The following is a 23,235-nucleotide window of genomic DNA, read 5'->3' on the forward strand; positions in this document are numbered from 1 at the left end:
GAGAACAAAAATCAAATTTACATTTCTAAGAGCATTTATCTTTATCCCACATCAATGATCAGAAGGATGCAGAAGTTACAAACAAAACCCAAAAAACAGAATACAAATCTAAATCAACTCTATGCTTCCCTTCTGACTATAAAAAAGAAAAACAAAATGATCAATAAAAGGAAACAGAAATGGAGAAAGAAAGAAAAAAAAAAACAATTAGCGGATCATACACCGAGCCAAATAAATGATCAGAGCCTGTCAGCATTTCAAACTGTTGCCATTGTCACCGTCGTGTTTGAACTTGCAATCTCTTCAGGTGGTGGCTTCACATATTTCCCTATTGTTTTCTGGCGGTGCCGCTTCCTTATCCTTTGGATTTTATCTTTACTCTTTTGCTTTCTCTTTTCCTTTTGCTTGTGGCGTTGACTCCGTTCCCTCTCGTAAATGCCTTGCCAAAAGACTTCACCAGTTGATGGCCACAACCACCGCCGGTCAGGGTGGTCAGAATCAAACTCCTCCGCTAAGTCCTCATCCATGCTCTTAACTGTGGCGAATGAGAACCACTTGATCCACATCCGACCTCTTCGGCTCTTCAGTCGGTGTTGTTCTTGCATCGCCCCTGTCTCAGGGTTCACATACACCATTCGCCTCGCACTGTGGTACGCCCACACGTTCACAAGCAGCTCAAGTACACGAGAATAGCAATGCCGATCCTGTAACACCCACTGTAATTACTAAAAATTCAAATAAAATGAATTACCGATGCTTTTTCCTTGAACATATGTTCCCTTCTAAAGACATATTATGTCTTACTTTGTTCGACTGACTAACCCGAAAAGAAATCATTTGTTAAAGGTTATTCGCAAATTGTTTGTCCAAGTTCCCACGCAAATATTGCATTTTATCACAACATAAATCCAGTCAAACTCTTACACAGGGACATCGTGTCCCTTCTTCGTGTAATTTCCTTCCAGGAATTAAATAAACTGTTATCTTTTAAAAAAAATAAAAATAAATAAATAAATAAATCCAGTCAAACTCAAATAGGACCTTCATGGAAATAGAAACTTAAAATACAAATCTTTGCATTGAAGATAATAGAGGCTAGTTCAGGTGTGTAATCTAATTGGATTTTGGATTCAATTTGCATGTGAACCTGCAATCTCATTTTCTTTTAGATAAAAAGTGATTCCAAGAAAATATTACCTTGGATAAACTCAAGTAACAGTGCCCGCTTTGATGGTGCTCATCATATATCTGTGCATCCAATGCATCTACAAACATTCTGCAAATGGGTGCAGCTAAGGTTTTAATTAAGCGAACAAAGAGTGAAAGTGAGGGATGTCAAAAACAATTGCTAGTGAAGTGATGCTTCATCCATCTCTCGACGTGAAAAATTTAAAATAGACCCCCTCATTTATAACCATTGTTAAAGTATAAAAGATTAAATAATGCCCTCTCCAACAGCTTAAGCTTTTGGAGTAACTGATTGTTTCACAATCATCAATTAATCAGCTACATTTTGATTTTCATTCTGGATCACTGAGACTAACATAATTCATGCAAATCTATATAGAGGGATATCTTGCCTATTGCACTACATGATTGTATCACAATAGACAGGTAGGCTAACACTTGCATGAAAATTTTCTTGATTTTATTACATGAATCTAGTTCCTAGTGCATGAGGGTAATTTAATATGAGAAGGTCAGTGGGTTACTTTATAACATCAAGGGTACTTAATTAGCTATAATTTGAACAAGAAATTCTCTCCTCATTGTACACATTTAGTTGCAATTTTAACTTTCTTGCCAAAATGTTTAAATTCCCTTCAGATTAGAATTCTGGAGGGTAAGAAACTTCCATAACTAGATTCGGGCTTCAAAAAGTGGTTTAAATTTTTCTAGGGATTTTCCAGCCCAAGTGAGGATTTCAAGCTGGTTTTAGAGGGATTATTACTTATAGGCCATGGCTCAAACATCCGGTTTTCACATAAGTGAGATTTGGCTAGTAACACGAGTGTTTTAATCATTAAATCTAGGTTTACGGAGAAGAAATAGTTATCTGATGAAAAAAGAAGATAAAGTTGCCGGATTTGATTCCCAGAAATGAGAGATTGGGGAGCAATTGAAGGTATATTAATTCCAGATTTGTATCTGAGAAGCGTTGGCAGTGATGTGGTGATGTATTTTAGTTGTCACATTACGTATTGGTAGGAAAGATCCAACCACAAAAAAGGCGGCCCAGTGCACGAGGCTCCAACCATTGCGGGGTTTGGGGAGGGCCATATGTACGCAGCCTTACCCCACCCCTGCTTTGCACAGAGGCTGTTTCCATGACTCGAACCCGTGACCACCAGGTTACAATGGAAAGATCCAGCCACAAATACAAAGATATTTAAGTCAATAGATTAGGGTTTGGCAAAAGAGATAGTTGAGCGGTTGCAAGAGAGGGCTTGTGAGAAAATTAAGATTTTTGTCAAAATGTTGAATGGTTCTCCACTTCTCCCAACAACTCACTTGGTCACACATGCAACTGAAACATGTGTTTGCATGTGAGTAGCTGAAGGAAAAAGATATAGTAACGTAGACATATAAATGACCCATACATTGTACATAAAATAAATAATATAAAATGGTGTCTTTGGATACATGAGTAAGATGTGTGATATTGTTTCTGGATGGTTATGATCATGAAATGCATGCCATCATGACTAATGCAAACATGAGCATGCAAGTAGATGGCATAAAGTTACCAGCATACCTCGAGAACATGACAAACTCAAGGAAAGAACGAGTCGGCAGAGCCCAGCTATGCATAACAGACCACGAGCCCCCATTTGTTGGCATGAATGGCACAGAATCCCAATCATGCTTAATGCCGTACATCCTTCGAAGAGTTTCAGAAACCGCAACCCTTAAATCAGGCACAGAAATTCAGAAAAACTTCAGTGCTGAATTCTTGGAATTAGTTTCAGTGAATAGAAAACCCTCCAATTTTTTATTTTTTTTTGATAAGCATAAGATAGATTGCAGAAGAAACAGAGTTCATTAAGAAATTCTGATAAACCAAGTAAACAAGAAGATGAAATTTTCAAAACATTACCAACTAATGGCACAAGGAACATATTTAAGAACATTTAACAAACCAAGATGGTAGTTAAAGAAAACAGTGCCTTTTTCTTTAATCAATATATTCTTCTAACCAAAACAAAGTGGTTGGACTTTTATCAATTTAAATGAGAAGAACAGATAAAGTTGACCTTTTAACTAGTCAATCTTATGAGAAACTAGAGGCAATCATTTGTCAAAAAAAATTCACGCAGTTACAATAGTTAGAAAATGGCTAGATACGAATATTTTCAAAATAGAAGAGAAACAATTCCAGACACTACATCACTTACCTGCAATTTCCAGCATTTATAGCATCACAGAAAGACCAAAAGTCTTGTTGAAGTGGATTTCTTGGATCCTTGTTCGTGTTGACCCAAAAGTACAGGGTATCCCCATGTCTCCGCGCTTGGATGGCCTCTAACAGCGCACTTTCAGCAACCTTGGATAAGGAAGCCTGTTTAAAGGATTATCTAATATCAGCAACAAAGCCTCCAAATAGAGGAATACTAGTGTCATGAAAAAACCCCTGATTGCTACAATATACAATAAAATTTATGTTGCATAATGATTTCATGTTTTCTTCTTCTTGGTTTTTTTTTTTGAAAGTAACAATACCAGCTTATTGAATAGAAGAAAATTATAGTATCTTACAACTGGGACAAGATTTCCCCAAAATAATGTCAGAGATTACAACCAGAGACCCTACAAATCTAAATTGGTCATTCATTATCCACTTGCCGTGGGTAACGGGAATAAGAAAGGTTTCTTTGCGGTTCCAGTAGCTGGATGAAGAGAAATCAGTTTTTTTTTTTTAAAAAAAAAGAGGAATTTAAGGAGGAATGGTTTTTCATCGAAATGAATTAGTAGAACTAAGAGTAAGACAATGGTGCAGTCAGTGGATATTTATTAATTAATGCCATTAGTAAAAAAACATACTCATTAAGTGAAAAGTCATCTTACACCGTTTTCGTGCTGGAGATAATACAGTGGAGTTCAGCAAGTACCTCTGTTTTATCTTGCTTATGCTTGTTTCTTAGCAATGAGACTTGAATCCTCAAGTATTTCATGGCTTGATATTTATTTTATGTGATTGAGTATTTCAGACAAAAGAGAAGTAGTTGAAATTCCAAAAAACAGGTATTTCGTCCTATACTTGTTCTGTGTTCTCTTGACAGACATCATGAAGGATACCTTCAGTCACTTATATCAGAATTTATAACAGATGCAATTTGTAGCTAATAAAAGACAGTTTGCAGCTCTGAACATTAATGTGGAAAATTGTTGGGATGTTCATGAACTTGGATCTCAGCTCAAAACTTCAAATCTGAGAAAGAAAAACATTGGGGATCGATTGATCCAAGGTTAATTATGCAAGTTTGTAACCATATAAACAACTAGGTTAAATTAGATGTGTTTTTTGTGCCCTAGGGTGCACAAAAATTTCAGAGCTTCAAAACATTACTGGCAGTCGTGTGGTTCACCATGGATGAGTGAACGGAAATCAAGAGGCTGGCTTTGGTTGGTATTAGTATTTTATATTGATACAAATATAAAATATTTGAAATCTCCACATACACACAAATCCAATTGGTCAGCCCATTTATAGTGATTAGATATTATCAAACAATTTAAAGCTCACAAGACAAAGTCAAAACTCTGCATAGGAAGAGATCCCTTCTCGATCATAAATGACCACTGCAATGACCTAATAATGCATCCAAAACACCACATTTTTTCCCTTCAATGAGATCACACTTTTGGTAAAGTACACAACTAAGTCATCCAAGAAATCACAGAAATCTCAGATCTATGGACCTAAGCTATTCCAGATGATGAGGTACTAATCCTTTTTGTTGGTAGTGCAATAGCGTATTCCACTCAAGGTGACCCAAATCAATGTGTCAATTCATATACTCATGTGCAACACATAGTTACCAGGTTGGGAAACGAATTTGGGAAGCGAAACATGAAACGGGTGCGGAAAATACTTGGAAAAAATAAAGAGGCAACGAGAATAAGGGAAGTGATAGAAAATCGCATGAGAAACGCATTGGGAAGAATGTCATAGGAAACACGTTAGAAATGTTTCGAAACGATAGAGAAACGTCGAGCGAAACACATATGAAACAAAAGGAAATAGAGATACGTGGAAATGTACCTACCATGTTTTTATTTTCATTTTAGTTATTTTTTATCTTACTATCCTAATTTTTATTTTTATTTTTATTTTCATAAGTTTTTGTGGATTTTTTGTGTGTTTGTAGATTTAGAATTTTTTTCATAATTTTTATTTCAATTATAGGCGGACACATATGATTTACGTATGCTCTTTATTTATTTTGTTTTTTAGCAGAATGTTTTACTTATTTCAGTGTATACTATTGTTTTCGTTATTAACATGCGTTCAACAATAATCTTTATTTATTTTGTTTCATGCACGTTTCACATGTTTCGCATGCATTTTCCATTCATTTCTCATTAGTTTCTCACGTATTTCACACAAATTTCACATATGTTTCCCACGCGTTTACTATGTGTTTTTGGAAACGTTTCCCCAAATTTTTGTCACATTTTGGAAACGTTTCTGGAACTTTCTGAGGAAACTTGTTGCCCACTTTTGTGATCACAAATCCTTGGTCTACACAGAACCAAAGAATCAATTCTCAGAAAGTTAAGGACAGATACATAATTACTGGGAAATTCTTTTTGGGTCGCCGTACCTGCTTCCTAAAAAAATGCACTCACGTTTTATGTTTCCTAAAATACTGTACACAGCTCGTTTCCCAAGTTAACGGAAATATGACGTCAGTGATCAACTTGCCCAAGTCGATTCTATTTGTTTTCCAAGGGCACAATTGCAAGCAAAAAACATCAAATTAATAGAATTATGATGACAAATACCTATAGGCCAACACATACCTTTCTTGCTGCTGCTCGCCACGATTGAAACCCAATCCATGCATTCCTGTGTATACGATCAATTCGGTTGGCTATTGCAAAAAAAGCTCCATATTCACCAAGGGCATCTCGGTAATATGGATCAGTAAGAAGGGGAAGACGAGAAGGTGCATCTATATCATCAGCTCCAGGTCTTCGGCCTTTTGTAGACTGTCATAGTTAGCCCAAATATCTGAATCAGATGGAATTAGAAAATTGCTTGATTCATTTGCATGATGCTGTTTAGAAGAGTAACTACAATAAGTCAATAACTACTATCATGTTACAAATTAATGCTAGTAGTGCAGCCATGATCATCAGTTCCTGGTTTCATGGGTGTGTTTGAAATGGATAACAAGCATGGTCAAGTAATCATTCAAAAAAAAAGGAAAAAGAAACAAGCATGGTCAAGTACTAGTTGAAACCACTGCATCAGGAAATGTCATTTTGGAATAAGTGCACTGCAATGAATCGATCACTGGATATTAAGGGGCAGTTTGGATATGAGAATTTTAGAATCTTGGATTTCCTCAAAATCATAGATAGGAGATGAGAGAAGAATGAGACCAGCCGTCGTTTTCTGATTTTTTGCCCTTCTTTCCGTCAGCAAGAGAGTAGGAGATCATCCCATGTTTCCAGGTTTTAGAAATCTCAGGATTGGGGAGAGATTTCTAAAACCTGGATTTCTTACTTCAAATCCAAGATTCTAAAGTGAAGCGAAACGGACGGTCTCCTTCTTCTCTCGTCTCCCATTCAGGATTTTGAGGAAATCCAAGATTCTAATATCCGCGTATCCAAACGGCCCCTAAAAGATTAACTTGGCCAATTAATGGATCAAATGCTAAAGATTAACTTGGCCAATTAATGGATCAAATGCTCCATGTTTGATGTGAATATGTTCAATTCTGACAAAAAGGAACATCAGATCTTCTCAACAGTTTCAGAATGATGAACTAAAAGCATAAGTTTCCAGCAAGAATGGCCACCATTGATCTTTGATCCACCTTTCATGTCATTCCCAACCTAGAATTGATAATATGGGGTTCAGATGAATCCAGATCATCTTAATGGGATGATCTATTTTCAATGGCAGCTTTATATGCTTCTTCCTAGGAGGAAAGTCCAAGGTTCGAAAAACTTTTAGGATGTTCAGTTTGTTACTGCCATTTGCCAACAAGAAGCCCAATTGTGGAAGAACTGTGAAAAGTTTTTTTCCCAATTGTGAAAGAGCTGCCAAAACTTCTGTTTTTTAGAAACATGCATCCTTCGTTGCAAAATAGAATGAGCAAAATTCTTCTAGAAACATGCATAAAAATAAAGTCCTTTTGTTGCAAAATAGAAAGAGCAACAACATGAAATTGTTAACACACCCAAAAGTGATGCATCACTAAAAGCACCTCATGCTTGTCACCAACAGTTATCACTGTCGATAATCTTGAAGACTTTCAAATTTGAGAGAATTAGGAAAATAAAGATTATATAAAATAAAACTAATATGAAAATCTAATGAAAAAATCATGATAATATTGTGATGCTATCATGAAAATATGGGGAAAATAAGGAAATCTTGTTTCTCAAAAATATCAATAAAATCTCTCTTTTTTTAAAATACTGTTAAATATCAGGGAATTTTCAAAGGGTACTGTTATTAGCATTACCATGTTTTGATAATTGCACAAACTTGACTTGTCTTTTATTTTAAAATTGACTAATGAGAGCCTCTTGGAAACTGTAATAACCTTTGACAGTTGTTTAAATGATAAAAAAACATGATGAGTAGTGCAAAAAAAAAAAAAAAACTTTGAAAGATGGCAGTGCCAACATCAGTAGCCTTTTCAATATCTTAAAGATATCTTTCACTATAGCACTCATCCCGCATGGGTAGATGGGTGAAAATAAAGACATGGGGATGATGATGCAACATGACATGTATGGAGCTCAGATACATGATGCCTTGCAAGATTTTCACCACAGACAGTCGTGAAATTATAACACGACTCATTCTTGACTTCGCGATAGTAACTGATAAATTAATCTAACTGCTATATATAAAGGCAAAATGATGGGTTAAGTTCTTCCACCCTTTGCCGTAATTGCCGCTTGTGTCCCACTGCCATAATTCCAATTGTATCCCACATGTAAGGGCATTTGTGTCATTTGCCGTTATTTTTGCTTGTGTCCCACCCTTTGATCCACACGTCAGCATTACTCTTTTACCATTAACCCCTTTGCTGATATCTAACATCTATCTCTATGAGAAATTATTTAAGGGTAAAATCGTAATCTACATACGACCGACACAGGGTATCTGTCTATGACAATTACAGCAAAAAACTACCAAGCAAAGGTAAAGATATATGACAATGACGAAAGAACTACTTTATATTACTCATGCAGGACACTTGCAAAATATTGATGGATTCCGGGCACCTGAAGAGGAACAACAATTATGGAAACCCCTATCGATTGGAGGGCTAGGATCAGCCTATATCGATTGGAGGGCTAGGATCAGCCTATATCGATTGGAGGGCTAGGATCAACCAATGGAAATGGTTTTACGGGCACAACCGATTGATGTTGTGTTCCCTCACATGGACGGTTTAGATCAACCTAAAACCCTCTATAGATCGGAGGGTTCGGATCAACCTATGAAAATTATTTTTGGGGCACAACCTATGTAGGAAGAGGCCCATCCAAAAGAAATTTCTTTTCTTTTTGTCTGGGATTTACACATCAGCATTACTCTTTTACCATTAACCCCTTCGCTGATATCTAACATCTATCTCTATGAGAAATTATTTCAGCGTAAAATCGTAATCTACATACGAAAAGTACCGACACGGGGTACGGGCTATACCGTACATTTTAATAGAGTGAGGAATGCGATCATCAAAATACGGTGAGTAGTACCATTATAAAATATGGTAGTGAGGACATTAGCACTATATATAATTTCAAACCGTCGTTGTTACTTGGATGTTCCCACGCAAGTCGGGTTCAACCCGAATTTGGGTTGGGTCGGGTTAAGCTTTTTCGTAAATCGGGTTGGGTTGGGTTGGGAAAAATCAACCCCAATTGGAAATCGGGTTGGGCTGTGGGGCAACCCGACCCGACCCAAAACCCGAATTTGGATTCCATCTGAAGAAGTTCTGTATATGTGTGTTTTTCTTTTTCAACATTGAAATAGTCTCCACAGTCCACAATGGACGGTTTGGATAATCCTATGGTACGGGCCATACCGTACTTGAATAAAGTGAGGAGTGTGATCATCAAAATATAGTAGTGCGGATAATATTTCCCTTTGTTAATTGTTAGTCCCTGTTTGGTTTGGATTTTGAGAACCGATTGTGAGTTAAAAACTTATTATTGGTGACTCACTATTGGTTCTCAAAATCCAAAACAACCCGGCTTGAGTTGAGGTGGTCAACAATTGGTACCATATCAAATCGGGTCAGCCCGACCCAACCCAACCCGAATTGGGTCGGGTTGACACCCAAGTTGCACCCCTAACGATGACGAAAAAACTACTTTTCCTTATTCACTATGTGCGGGTCAAATTACAGAAATGTTGATATTACGAATGCAGGACACCTGCAAAAATATTGACGAATTTTGGGCACCTTAAGAGGAACAACAATCATGGAAACCTCTATAGATTGGAGGGCTAGGATCAGCCTATGGAAATGATTTTACGGGCACAACCTATTGATGTTTTGTTCCATCACATGGACGGTTTAGATCAACCTATGATGTGGTACGTACAATTTTAAATGGATAGCACGTGCATCGCACGTGCATTTTTACTGGTAATAGAAAATCCAAGTTGTTCACTCGAGAAAATCAGACACATCAAAAGCCAACACATGCTTTGGGTATTTTAGCATAGGCTCCATGGAATATTTATAAAGTGGTAAACTCGAGAAAATAAGTTATCTCACCAATCCAATTCCACGGTAGAGTGAAGTATGGTGCAGAAAAGGCCAGGTCCCCTCCCCAAAGTAAGGTTCATATATACACAATGGCTGGCCCGTCCGTTCAAGCTCCCTATCATCTCTTTCGTGCAATTCATTTTTAGCCCTATCAGCCCTTTTAGCACCTCGGTAGACATCCTCCCACGTTCCACGAGGCTGATCTGTTCTATCCTTCAACTGCATCAAGTTCCAACAGGATATAGGATATTCGCTGAGGAACAACAAGTGACGTAAAAAAGAAGACATCACAAACTGTTGGGCAAAATGCTACAAAATAAATGACTGCATCTCTTACCTCTTCTTCTTCACGCTTCTTTCTAGCATTTTCCATCTCTGTAGCTCTCTCTTCCTCCCAATCAATTGGGGAGAATGTTTCACTTATCGCACTGGTATCGTTGGCAGAAGTTTGAATTTTTGTCCGGTTCCACCGTCCCTCGACCCTATCTAAAAACCTGTAGCTTCTGGAAGTTCTATTTAGATGCTTCAAATCCACTCCCTCTCCAAAGGAGCCAAACAGTTGCCATTGCCATTCCTCCTTTAACTTTAGAGGGATCTCCGCAACAGCCTTAGGAGATAAAACTTCTGATGGGAGCTTTACAACATTTTCCAACAATGAAGCATAGCCTTCAACAGCTTCTGAAGCCAGTAGGTTTCTAGCATACCCTTTTCCAATCGATGCAATATTGCGAGCCAATGGCGATAGTTTACCCTTTAGGATTGCTTGGAATAGTATCTGAGTCAGCATGCCAATATTCTCCTTTGGGAAAAGAAATCCATTCACCCTGTTATCAACCTAAAATTATTGGGCAGTGCAGTTAGTTGTTTGCTTGGAGAAGGTCAGCGAACTAAATAAATAAAATAAAAATAACTACTGAATTTTTTGTATCAATATCACCATTCACAGACTTACATGTTTCTTGATCATGGAAAGATCTGGAGCAATAACTGGTTTCCCAAAGCACATAGCTTGAATCAAAATAGCTGGAAAAGATTGCTCTTCGAGAAATGATCCATATATCACAAGATCAGCTATGCTTAAGAAATTGTTGAAGTCTCCATCAATTCTAATCTGCTGGACAGTACCCCTTGGGTATCCAAGGTTAAGAGCAATTGCCTGTAAAATAATGCGTTTATTTTAGAATGATCAAACTAGTCCCAAGCCAGAATGTAATGGATTTAGAATCTGCCTTTGGTAAACTAATACCTCTAGGACCACCTTATAGGTGCTATTTGAATTCCCGCTTAAAATACCAACTTGCATATGAGAACTGGAACTTTTAAAGTCTGCAAGGAGTGGCACCAATGCTTGCAAAGCAAGGGCATGCTCCAACCAGAAACCGCTATATGAAAACTGACTTCCAACAATAGCAATAATAAAATCCTCTGGTCTGTACCCCATGTCAACTTGTAGATCATGCCCATCATTTAAGGCCATGAAATTATATGCTTCCCAAGCTGGGGCTGGAGAACCCGGAATAACAAAGTAGTTTCCACTATCAAATGTGGAATACACCATCTGAACAAGTACCAAAAAATTTCAGAATTAGAGATGGCAACCAATCTCAGCACGCTCAACACCTCAAGTTAAAGATCGAGCTAGTTCTTGGCATAACCAATGGATTGAAGATAAAATTATGAACATTACCGGCAACTCATAGTTAGGGAAGATGACAACGGTAGCTCGATTGAAGGCACGTTTCCAATCATCGATTAACTTAGTATTCCCATTTGAGCTGTATTGTCTTAGACGAAGAGCTAGTGTGCTTTCATGGATTGTCCATATAACAGGTAAAGATTTGAAAGGCTCCTGCAAAAGACTGTAACAGGTATTAACATACGATTTCTTCTGAAAGATAATACTAGCTAAATTAATGAATGATTAATAACAGAATTAAAACACAAAGAAATTGACTATGTAAGTATGTAAAAGCACGCTGTACTTCTAACAATAGAAATGGCGAAAATTACAAAACTAGTATATTTATGTCAATGTTGTCGGGACCAACCAACGATAGTCGATAAGACACTCATTTAATATGAGAGTTTGTCCTAAAAGACTACAAAGTCCAAACAATGCACTAAGTTTGGAGTTAAGAAGGCATGTTTAAAAGAATTAAACAACAGCATTTTGAGGTTCAGTGACTGGAATAATATTTTACCATGAAAGGACATCTTTGGCCTCGATTGAATTCACAAGAACACCATCATAGCTGCACAAAGCATATGGTTTTATTAAATATTGATCAGAAAATGATTTGTTCCAGTAGGCCAAAACTTAGTCATCATTTTCTTTAAATTTTTTAAATTAAGATATGCAAACCAAACAATTAGAATATAAAAGGAAAAGTTTGCCTTAGCTGAAAGGGAAAGTTCTTGAGTCACTTTTCCAAATAAATATCTCAAGATATTTCAAAAAGCAGTGTTATCGCCTTACATTAACCAATCTAGAGTGCACTCCAATCTGTCACTGATCTGCAGAATGCTGACAGAGACTCCGATATTTTCCCAAATGATATGCGTAGGGCCATCGTCAATTGAATAAACCTGCAAAAAATAGATATCAAACCTGTACAATTTTAAGAAGAAATAAAGGTACTTTTAAGTCACATTTTTCTGGTACACTACAAGCTATATCCTACCAAAAAACACTCCACTATTATATGCATATATGCCTTTCACAGATTGTGTACAGGGAAATTTCAAGAGAAGATCTCAAAACAGATATCACCAAATGTTTGTTGGGAGAAACATAATCGAAACCATGAAGTCTAGATGTGGATCCATAGAAATCATCCACCAAGTTTGTGTTCTAGCCAATTTAATAGCAGATATCAAAAAGGACATGGACAAATGTTATTAAGGGAAGTTTATTTTCAATAATTCTCTCGAGTGAAAGGAAGTAGGCTCTATCACTGAAGTCTTAAAAAGGGTAGAAATTCGTCTGACTTGTGCCTCGGGGTTAAATTGTTGGTTTTTGTGCCCCCTTTGGAAAGCTAATGTGGAATTAATATTTAAATGTAGTTTCCTCTTTCTATGGATGCTCAAGAACATAGATTCATTAGATGGGTAAGTTGGGTCTCTCGTTGTACCAAAGGATGGAAATTGTCCTTTGGAAACACAGCAGAAGAAGGGGTTTATAGCATGTAACAGACCTAAATCTGATTCTGCAAATCCTTGTAGGCCATAAGTGGTCACAACCAGATCCAAACAGATTGCAATGAACCTTCATTGCCCAATCTTCCACTATCCCAAGCATGAAAAATATTGCAGATGGATTCGCCCTCCTCCAAAATGGTTCAAACTGAACTCGGATGCCTCGCTGTGTGGAGACAAAGCTTCCATTGGAGGCCTCATTAGAAATTCCGAGGGTCTCACCATCGCTCTCTTCTCTGTTGATGACGACCCTACTACTATCTTAGAGCTGGAGATGAAAGCTATTCTGAAAGGTGCCACTCGCTTTCTCCTATCATGTTAAATCTCTCTGGGTCGAGTCTGACTCCCACTTGGCAATTCAAACTATAAAGGGCACTACTCCTTGCCCTAGGAAATCACTTCCCCTCCGTTGTAAGATCAAGCAGGACCTAGAAACTTTTGAGAACTGGAAGATCTCCCATACTTGGAGAGAAGCAAACGGGTCAGCAGACTACCTATCAAAGCGCAGTTGTCCATGTAAGGGTGAGAATATTCCTCTCTGTTCTGCCTGCGCGCATCCCTAGGGAATAGACCCTCATCCTCTAATGGAGATTGTATCTTTGGATGCTTCTGAGAAGCCCTATCTTCGGTTGTAAATCTATTCTTATGTTTATTGAATTCTGGTCAGGGTCTGCCTAACCCCAAATTACCTACGAAAAAGTGATCACAACCAGAATTGAGTCAGGGCAACAGAGATTGCAAGGTTGTCGTGTGTGAGACAGGTGTTCTCTGCCTACACATCATTGTGTATATTCGCATTTTGATCTAGACCACTAGGATTGATCAACTTCACCTCATTGTTTTCAAAGGTTTGATCTCCTCAACCAAAGTTCTTGTTGTCCCTGGACCTGAGGGGTTTGAGGAGTTCTGAATGGGTAATTCAGTGACTATGATTCATCAGGAGTGTGATCCCGAGTCTCGGATGACTGGGAAAAACCATGATATCTCAGGCCTCCAGATTTATCCATTGCAGGGCCATAAGTGATCACAACCAGAATTGAGTCAGGACAACTGAGATTGCAAAGTTGTCATGTTGATAACATGTGTAACAATGTGACAAGCCTCATATCATAGGTGTTAAGGAGCACTAGAATGGAATATCATAGAAAGGCCAGTTTCTATAATGTGGTGTCTAAAAATGGAAATTCTCCTAGCATTTTGGTCTTTTTTTTTCTTTCAAGATTTCAAATGTATTTAATACTATGAATTGTGGAGACGGACACGAGTGTCGCGTGTCAACACTGGCACGGAGTGTCGGACACGGCAAACCCCCAAAATTTAGAAACGGGGACACGACTAAAATAGAAAGCATATATAATCTTAGTTTGTTGATATGGATCTGTCTGCCGAGTTTCAACAAAGATATGAGTTGTCTAACATGGCAAAATCTAAAAATCTAGAAATGGTGACACATACATACACGTAAAATTATTGATTATTACACAAATGCGTGTTCACACGCCACACTAACTTTAACACTCCTATCAATACATTCAAAAGTGTCCAAAGGAGTGTCGACGCGTGTGGACACGAGAGTCGTGTCTGTTGGGAAAGTTGCCTTATTTCCCACTCACATGATTTGCTTGGGTGGGAAGGCAAAAAGCCAAAAATAGAAACTTACCTTTTAGGTTTTAGAAAACCTAGGATATAAGAGAGGTCTTTTCTCTTATGTGGTGTGTGGAAACGTGGTTAGAGAAAAGAGAGTGAAAAAGAGAGAGAAGAGAGAGAGAGAGAGAGAGAGAGAGAGAGAGAGGAAAAGAAGAGAAAGTGGGCTTTTCTTCTTGGGTTTTTCTCTTGGGTTTTCTTCTTGAGTTTTTCTCTTGGGCTCTGTTTGGTTAGCTGGGATTTTAGTGGAAGTAGTAGTCAACAAGGAGGTGACAAGGATGGGAGATGTGTAGAGTTGTCTAGAGAAGATTAGGGGAATATTGGTAGTGTGTTTGGTTGGATGTCAAAGCATGTGGAGAATGGAGGGGTGTCATTAACAAAATAAATAGTAGAAGAGAGAGAAAGGGAAGAGAGAGAAAGAGAGAAAAAAGTAATGATTACACATGACAAGACATATTCTACTATTTTCCCTTCTAAAATCCACCAAAATGAAGGTTTTGCATTCGAAAATTAGGAGAGGGGACAATCCCGCCACATAGGCATGTGGAGAGTTGTCTAGAGAAGATTAGGGGAATATTGGTGTAGTGTTTGGTTGGATGTCAAAGCATGTGGAGAATGGAGGGGTGTCATTAACAAAATAAATAGTAGAAGAGAGAGAAAGGAGGTAGTGTGTTTGGTTGGATGTCAATCACGCCACATAGGCGCCACCTAAGCAAAAAGCTAATAATGATGTCTCATCCATGTCTAGTAGTCCAATGGAATTTGAGCTAAAAATTGACAACCAAACAACATTTGGTATTTCATATTCCTAAAAATGCCCAGCCGTCTTCCATGCCTTTTGCAACCAAACAGAGCCTTGGGGTTTTCTCTTGGGTTTTCCTCTTGTACGATCTTGGTTTGGGAAGCAAGGAAAGGGTTGCGGGTTTTGGGTTTTGGGTTAAATCTATTGTAATCCTTGTATATTGTTTTTCTCATAGTGGAAGATTGTGTTCCTCGCCCGTGGAGTAGGCTTGGCCAAACCACGTCAGATATCGGTATTCATCTTATGGCTTGTTTGTTTATTTTATCTTTTCCGTTTAATTTGTGCACGATCGGATTGATTTGCCCGGCGGATTTTCTCAACAGTGTTGGACACGGCAAGACACGTGTGTCGGTAATCAATTGAAAGTGTCGGCTAAATCATAGATTTAATATTAAAACTTAAAAGACCTACTTTTGTAGGGATTCAATCTTTTAGGGTTTTAGTCTAGGCTAAGATGAAGTTTTGGTATTATCTTTTAGGGTTTTAATCTAGGTTATGATAAATTTAGGGTTAATGTAATGGTACTTTAATATAAGTTCTTGTTTAGTGTAATCTTATTAGTTTTGATGAATGAATAAGAATTTTCCAGTTCTTTTATTCAAGTGTCATGCTTTAGAGAAAAAAAAATTTGGGGTTAATGTAATGATACTTATATATAAGTTCTTGTTTGGTGTAATCTTATTAGTTTTGATGAATGAATAAGGATTTTCCAATTCTTTTATTCAAGTGTGATGCTTAAGACCCTTGCAGAGTGATTTTACAGGTTATACATAGTTTGATGCTACAGGTTGGACGGATGGTGTGATGCAATCCCTAAATTCTCTATTTTGAATTTTGAATTTTTTTTTTTTAAGATTTCTCTGCCAACAATACTAGATCGCATGCACAGTTTGGTAATCACTAATCATCAGCACTTGATAGAGGGGTGAAACATAATAGAGGATTTGAACATTGGCAACTTTGGCCTTGGCACTTAGGGCATGCAATTGAGAAATGCCCATGTAAGTTCTAGGAGAAAACCTAGGGAATTAGGGTTATTATGGAAGAGGAGAGACCCAATAAGGAGCCATTGGAAGTTGACCTAATTATTTGGATCATAGGTTCCACGACGATGACCTGAAAATGTTGATCCATTTTAAATTGGAAGCTGGGATTTTATTGAAAAGGTTATGGGAACTCCTTTTCTGAGGGAAGGCACATTTGTGAGCATCTATTTGAAAAAAACCATTGAAAAGATAAAGCACCCAAACTGGACATGCAAGTGATGTGGGGAAGGCACCTGGGTATTATAGTCCTTTGGGGAGGCTATATGAGATAGCTTTGTTTGAAGTTGGACTTGGCAAGCTCATGCAAGCACCATTGCGGATGGGTGGTCAGGAATGGCCCAGATGAATTCTAGTTTAATTATTTAATGTAGGATATTTAAGTTGATGTTTTATGTGTCCGCATACTAAGCATATGTGATTTGAGATAGGAAAATGGGTCATCTTGGAAGCTTGGCCTTGGACGGCTGACGGAATGAAATGTATGGATTGGTGGGGAATCCCCAACAATGATAGATTTGTTGGGCTACCCACCTGCCTAATTGGCAACTGACTTCTCTTGTCCCCAACAGTGTATTTGTGCTACCTATTTTGAGATGTGGAGTGTGCAACTGCCACAAGGATTCCCACTTCCAAAATCTATCAAAAAACTACAAGCAACAGCATTGATAAGGCAACGGGATTGCGGGAGTGGATTTGTATGGATGGTTTAAGTAACAACAGCAAATACTAGTACGATTCAGTATTGCACATCCAAACTCTGCAGAGCAAGTATCTTCGCACTAAGTATGCCACATTCAGTTTTGTACCATATATCTCCCAAAGGACAGAACTTTGGAAGAGAATGACATTCAAAGCTTGAAAGGGTTGTCTTTAACTTCAATTCCATGTAACAACGGGCAAAAAAAGTTGTTAGGTTTCAACAAAAAGCATATGAATCAGCTTGTATGCCAAGTTAACAGCTATAGCACTAAAACAAAAACATCTTACTCAAGGTTGCGAATGCTGATGTATTGATGGTGGAATAAATGTCTCCATGTTCCAATACTATGTTAAAGGAGAAACTGTCGTGGAAACCGTCGATCTAAGGTCCAATCAGATCCACAACCAAGACCCTAAATAGAATCTCAACCCTAATCCTAATACAGAAGTTTCTCCCAAACATGGAAACTATATGATAATGACATAACAAAAATACCCCTATTTTGTGCCACCTGCCAGGTGAGTTATTCAGTACATGATTCTGGCTTCCTAACAATGGGTGGGTTTCCACTAGTTCACCTGAGTTAAATAAACTACAACATCATCAATAAAGCAAGAGTAGCTCCATTCAAAATTCGTGACATTTCAGGTTCCCACATTCGAGGCCTTTTGGCTAAGATTAAGTGAAGTATCTGTTCTTACCAGTTTAATATCTGATACGATATTAACCTAATTTTTCGTGTGGATTTCAATAAAAAAGTATATACTTCCATCCAAATTCAACAAGAAATACAGTACATGCATACATCAATGAACATTACATGTCTCAAATACCTGAATTGTGTATCCTATCTCCTGCAAAGAAACCGCAACGCTAATCATCAGCAACTGTGTGGAATCCACCGATAGATCCGCAAGCACCTGCAAAGCAAATTCCATGACCAACTCATAGACAAAAATAAATAAAACTTAAGAAGAAGAAATCTTTCTTGATCAAAATCCCCTTCTGCCTAATTCTTCAAAAATCAGAAAAATCATTTTTGAGTTTGAATTTCTTCATTTGGAATCTGGACCCTTCTACTTATTCATTCTCTTTGATCATTTATTTCAATTTTCATTCCCCCTCTTCTCATTATTCCCTCCCATCACTCCTTAACCACAATGATCACAAGAATGCAACACACAATTATCAACATTCTTCCACTATTAGAGGAAAGATAACAACATTACAACGCCCATCAACACAATCTCATAAACCCATAATCCTCTTTGCTACCATAGGGTTAGTAACCAACTTAAACCCAAAAACACAAACTACAGAAAAACACTACTCACCAATGCAAGCTGCGGTCTCCGAACCGCAGAACGAATCCCTAATCTCCTCAATCCAACACTAGAATTCGCGTCTTTAGCCTCTCTCTGAAACTTGTCCAAGACCTTTGAGTTCTCAAACCTAATACCTTCCCCAAAATCCAACTCCCCAATCTCCTTCAAAAAACCCATGTCCTCAAATAAACCCATTTGTGGATCCGAATTGGGTGATTTATCCGTTACAGAGCCAGGTAAAAAGGCCTGAAAGAGGATAACAACAAAGAAGAAGATGCCTAGTACACAAATCCAATGAAGGTATTTAACTTTCTCAAAAAGGAGAAATCTAGCAAATCTCGATCTGGTTCTATTTGTAAATGAATGGCGCTGAGCTCTGTTAGATGATGAAGACTGAAATAATGGGGTTCTCTTTGAAGGAAACCCTGTCTCCAAACAACCCATTTCTACAAATCCATAGAATTACACTATCAAGAAAAAAGTAGACATTTGAGAGAGAGAGAGAGAGAGAGAGGAGAAAAAAGAAAAGTAGTATGAAAAGAAGGTATGGATTTTTCTTGATATTCTAATATTTGTTTTCTATAGATAGAAATGAGAGGTATTAATAAAGAAAGAAAGAGGATGGCTGTGACTTGTGAAGAGAGTAAAAGAGAGTAAATGAGAAGACACAGAGCTTGCGGTAGTGTGAAAAGCGGTGGTGCGCACTGCGCATCTTTTCTGACGTGGCATGTTCTGATGGTCGTAGATCGTCAACGCAATTCATTTTTTATCTAAATAAATCTGGTTTTAGATTTTGTTAGCAAGGCTCTCGGACAGGCTAAAAACGCGTGCTCGCTCTTCTTCGAGGTATTTTTATTCTTTCCAAGGGTAAATTCGTCAGTCTAGTTGAATTGCGCTTTTTGTTTTGGCTCCGACAAATCTTACGGCCGAATATGTAGGGTCTTTAGTTTGGCTACATTCATGGGAAAGGGATTGGAGTTTAGTACTGAATTACAAAAGTACCCCTGATAAAAGAAAACAAAATTACTAAATTATTTAGCCTAGCCCCTGCTTTTGAATTGGATTTCTCACATTCTTCAACTCTACCGAGGGATTGAACATTATGGAAACCTATATAGATCGGAGGGTTAGGATCATCCAATAGAAATGATTTTTGGGGCACAAACTGTTTAAGTTGTGGCCCAACAAATGAACGGTTTGGATCATTTTGAAAAATATGGGACCAATCTCAGTAATCCTAAGTTCCTAACCATATAATCTATGTGCCTTCAAAATGGCCAGCTAGAAATTAAAAGTGGTAGAGTACTACTGTATCCTATCAAATTAAGTCCATTAATTGCATGGCCAGACCCATCCAATCTGACACGATTTTTGTACCATCGCGGGGCCCACCATATGGGGCGGGGGGAGTTGTCGAGATCAAAACTGTTAGACTCTGCAGGAGGATGACTTTTGTCAAGCTGAATGGAGATCCGATCCAGATCAGAAAATATCAATGGCTAGAATTTCTCATGTGTGAGCATTTTCTCCACGTGCAACGCTTAAAACATGGCGGGCAACTGGAAAAACTAAACCTACTCGCGCGAATACGCTTAATAATCTGATCAATCCCCGGTTCTAAACTTTGAAAACCTCCGATACGAGATCAGAGATGGGAGGAAGGAGATTTTGGTAATTTACCCTCCACAAGTTGGACGTATGGACCATCCAGAGTAAAAATAGGCGATTTTGAAAATCTGCCGACACGTTTTCTTCCAAGCGAAGACATCGAAAGGGCAAAAAAATAAAAGGAAAGAAAACCCTTGTCTCTCCGTCTCTTCAAAACCCCCAAAATAGTAAGAAAAAGAAACGTTTTTTGGGTGAAAAAAAAAAAAAAAAACCCTTCTCTCTCCGTCTCTTCAAAACCCTCAAAAAAGTAAGAAAAAGAAACGTTTTTAAGGATGAAAAAAAAAAACGTTTGGATTTTTGTATTTTCTTTGTGGTCGGTCGTTCCCTCATCACAATCTCCAGGGCCCACAATTATTGTACATAAGGAGGTCCCGGCATTAATGGACCTCGACCACGACTGCACTTCCTGAGAGTCCAATTAATTAATTAATTGATTTGAACATTAGAACTGTTTTAAGTTTGTCGGTTGGGGGTCCAGGGGCCCCACCCATTAGATGAGTGGGCTACAAAGCCTCCAATCCTAGCTATCTCCACTAACAAGTTCACCAATATCCCCCCAAAAAATTAAATTGGATGGCCACGTGTACGGCTGGTAAGTGATCGGGTCCATTAATTGAGCTCGTCGGCTATTGAGAATCAAATCTACTGCATGGGGCCGACCATGTTTGATGATCCTAGTCCCTTGATCCAAAGATTTCCTTTTAAGGGTTCCATCAAAGAAGAGTTTAATCATTGATTTTGCAGTCCCCAATTCCAAATAGAAGGAATCTCAATCTTCATCGTTCACTCTGTTTTGGCTGGATTAGTTTAACAGTTCATGAAGGGCATATTAGTCATCATATTAACAAAAGAATAAGTGTAAAACAGACATAATCTTATCTTTATTCTTTCCCTCATCCTTTCTATTTAGGGATTAAAGTTCAGGCTTTTTAAAATGGCCTTTCCATGAATGGATGATCTTATAATATTGTCTCTGTGTCTTATTATTGGAGTGATACCATGGTTACAACTTACAAAGCTCAGGTTAGAGAGTGGGTTAGGGTGAGCAAATTTTCGAATCTTTTGGTGGAATATTTAGTGAGTTTATGGAATATTCAACAAAATGTATATGTTTTCTGTTTACAATACATTCAGGGCCCATTTGGAATTTTGGATGCCGAGAAGATTTTGATTTGGAATTCTCACATTTGCAGCCCTTTTTGCGTTGACATTTGGATTAGGATCAAATTCTTGACTTTCCAATTCAGCCACTAGCAATGAAAAAAATCGGATTGCCAAATAAGCAGTGGATATAAATAATTGGAAATCCACATATCTAGCAGTTTCCTTCACCCTCCTGGCTCCTCAACCTCTCCCCTGCACTAGGAAGTACCCCCTTCCCTCTCCGTCTCCCTCAACATGAGCTGGCAGATCTATTCATTTTGTAATCAAAACTCAATTCCAAATCCAAATCCAAATACAAATTATGAGGTATCCAACGCGCCCTTAATTATTTTTCTTAAATGAGAGATTGAAAAACTAAATAATTTTTAATTTTCTTTCGAACAAGTGAGAAATTGGGCGAGTAGTACTATGATGGGTGACCTCCTAGAAAATCCTAGCGTTGCATCGGCTCTTTTTGGGTTTGAGCCTCTAGCTCAATGTTCGAGGCTTTGTTCTCCAAACTAGAGGCCGAGGTTCAATCCATGCAAACCTACCGAAAAACATATGAGAAATTGACTAATTATTTATGAAATTCACATTTAAATAAAAAATTCTTTTGATTAAAAAATGTAAAAACTTTTAATTATCTGTGAATTTTTAAAGCTTAAAATAGGGCATTGGTTTGTTGGATCCCCATGAAGCGACCTACAAGATCTTGGTCCGGATGCACTATCTGAAAAATAAACGAAAATAAAAATCAGTGGCTATGTTTTGATAATTACACTAACTCATCTTGTAAGTCAATTAAAGAAGAAAAGATAATCTGTTTTTGCGCAATTATTAAAACATAGTAGTAGCCAAATTAATGGCTTGGCTTCTTCCTTTTTCCTTTTTTTTTTTTGAACCGGTGAGAATTTTATTAGAAGGAAACCGAGCAACCTCGGTTTGACTTCTTTTGATGGTCTACAAAGGATGCCTTATCAGTTAAGGTTCAGGATCATCCAGTTCTTGTGAGAACAGCTGAAATGGGTTAAGCTTGGGGTTGCCCACTAATTCAATATCTTTAATTAATTATGTACATATCTGTGACATGGATGGGCTAGAGCTACAATTCTTTCTTGCTTTCTTTTTATTTTTGTACTTCAGCCGTGCAACCAAGAATGGTTTTAGAATGTGGGATGGTTATATAGCCAAGTTTTCTTGTGTTTAGAAGATTTTGTTGTCATGTGTAGAATATTTACATATATTTTCGGCAATCTAGAATACAATACTAACATGAGGAAAATGATTGTACGCTCCAGTGTACCAACCTTATGGTACGCTCGAGTGCCCAATCACATGTGGACCCACATTTTTAGGATAATCCAAAGCATTCATTTGAAAGGCCCTTATATAGACGGAGTGTGTACCAAAAATCAGCTCCATAGGATCATCCTAAACCATCCATTTGTGAAGGTCAAAATGGACAGACACTGTTTGTCCACAAACCTGCCCATTTTTTCCCTCCACTTTGGAGGGGTTAGGATGATTCAATGGCGCTGATTTTTGGTACACACCCTATCTATGATATGTATGCCTTGCAAATGAATGCTTTGGATCATCACAAAAAAATGTAATGTAGGACCCATGTGACTGGGCACTCGAGCGTACCATAAGGTTGGTATGCTCGAGCTTACAATCATTTTCCTCTACTAACATACAAATTAGTCGATATACTTACTTGTTTTGTAAGTATTTAATA

At 37.8% G+C, this 23,235-nt stretch overlaps 1 protein-coding gene and 1 pseudogene across 1 annotated transcript; one reads left to right on the forward strand and one right to left on the reverse strand.

Annotated features, from left to right (window-relative positions):
• LOC143890453 (glycosyl transferase family 1 protein) lies at window positions 1-19,324 on the reverse strand. Its single transcript, XM_077395145.1, has 14 exons — window positions 18,693-19,324; window positions 18,192-18,278; window positions 12,448-12,557; window positions 12,173-12,223; window positions 11,659-11,830; window positions 11,218-11,529; window positions 10,924-11,127; window positions 10,309-10,806; window positions 9,981-10,190; window positions 6,025-6,213; window positions 3,396-3,559; window positions 2,756-2,908; window positions 1,198-1,276; window positions 1-704 (listed from the first exon to the last, which is right to left on the reverse strand). The coding sequence occupies exons 1-14, from the start codon at window positions 19,125-19,127 to the stop codon at window positions 258-260; spliced, it is 3,111 nt and encodes a 1,036-aa protein (XP_077251260.1). The 5' UTR covers window positions 19,128-19,324; the 3' UTR covers window positions 1-257.
• Window positions 18,011-18,168, forward strand: LOC143891495 (U2 spliceosomal RNA; annotated as a pseudogene).
• Window positions 19,325-23,235: the final 3,911 nt, after the last annotated feature.

Source organism: Tasmannia lanceolata, unplaced genomic scaffold (assembly GCF_043159265.1).
Source record: "Tasmannia lanceolata isolate RefF3 unplaced genomic scaffold, GAP_Taslan_0.1 ptg000013l, whole genome shotgun sequence".
In the NCBI taxonomy this organism is placed as follows: domain Eukaryota; kingdom Viridiplantae; phylum Streptophyta; class Magnoliopsida; order Canellales; family Winteraceae; genus Tasmannia; species Tasmannia lanceolata.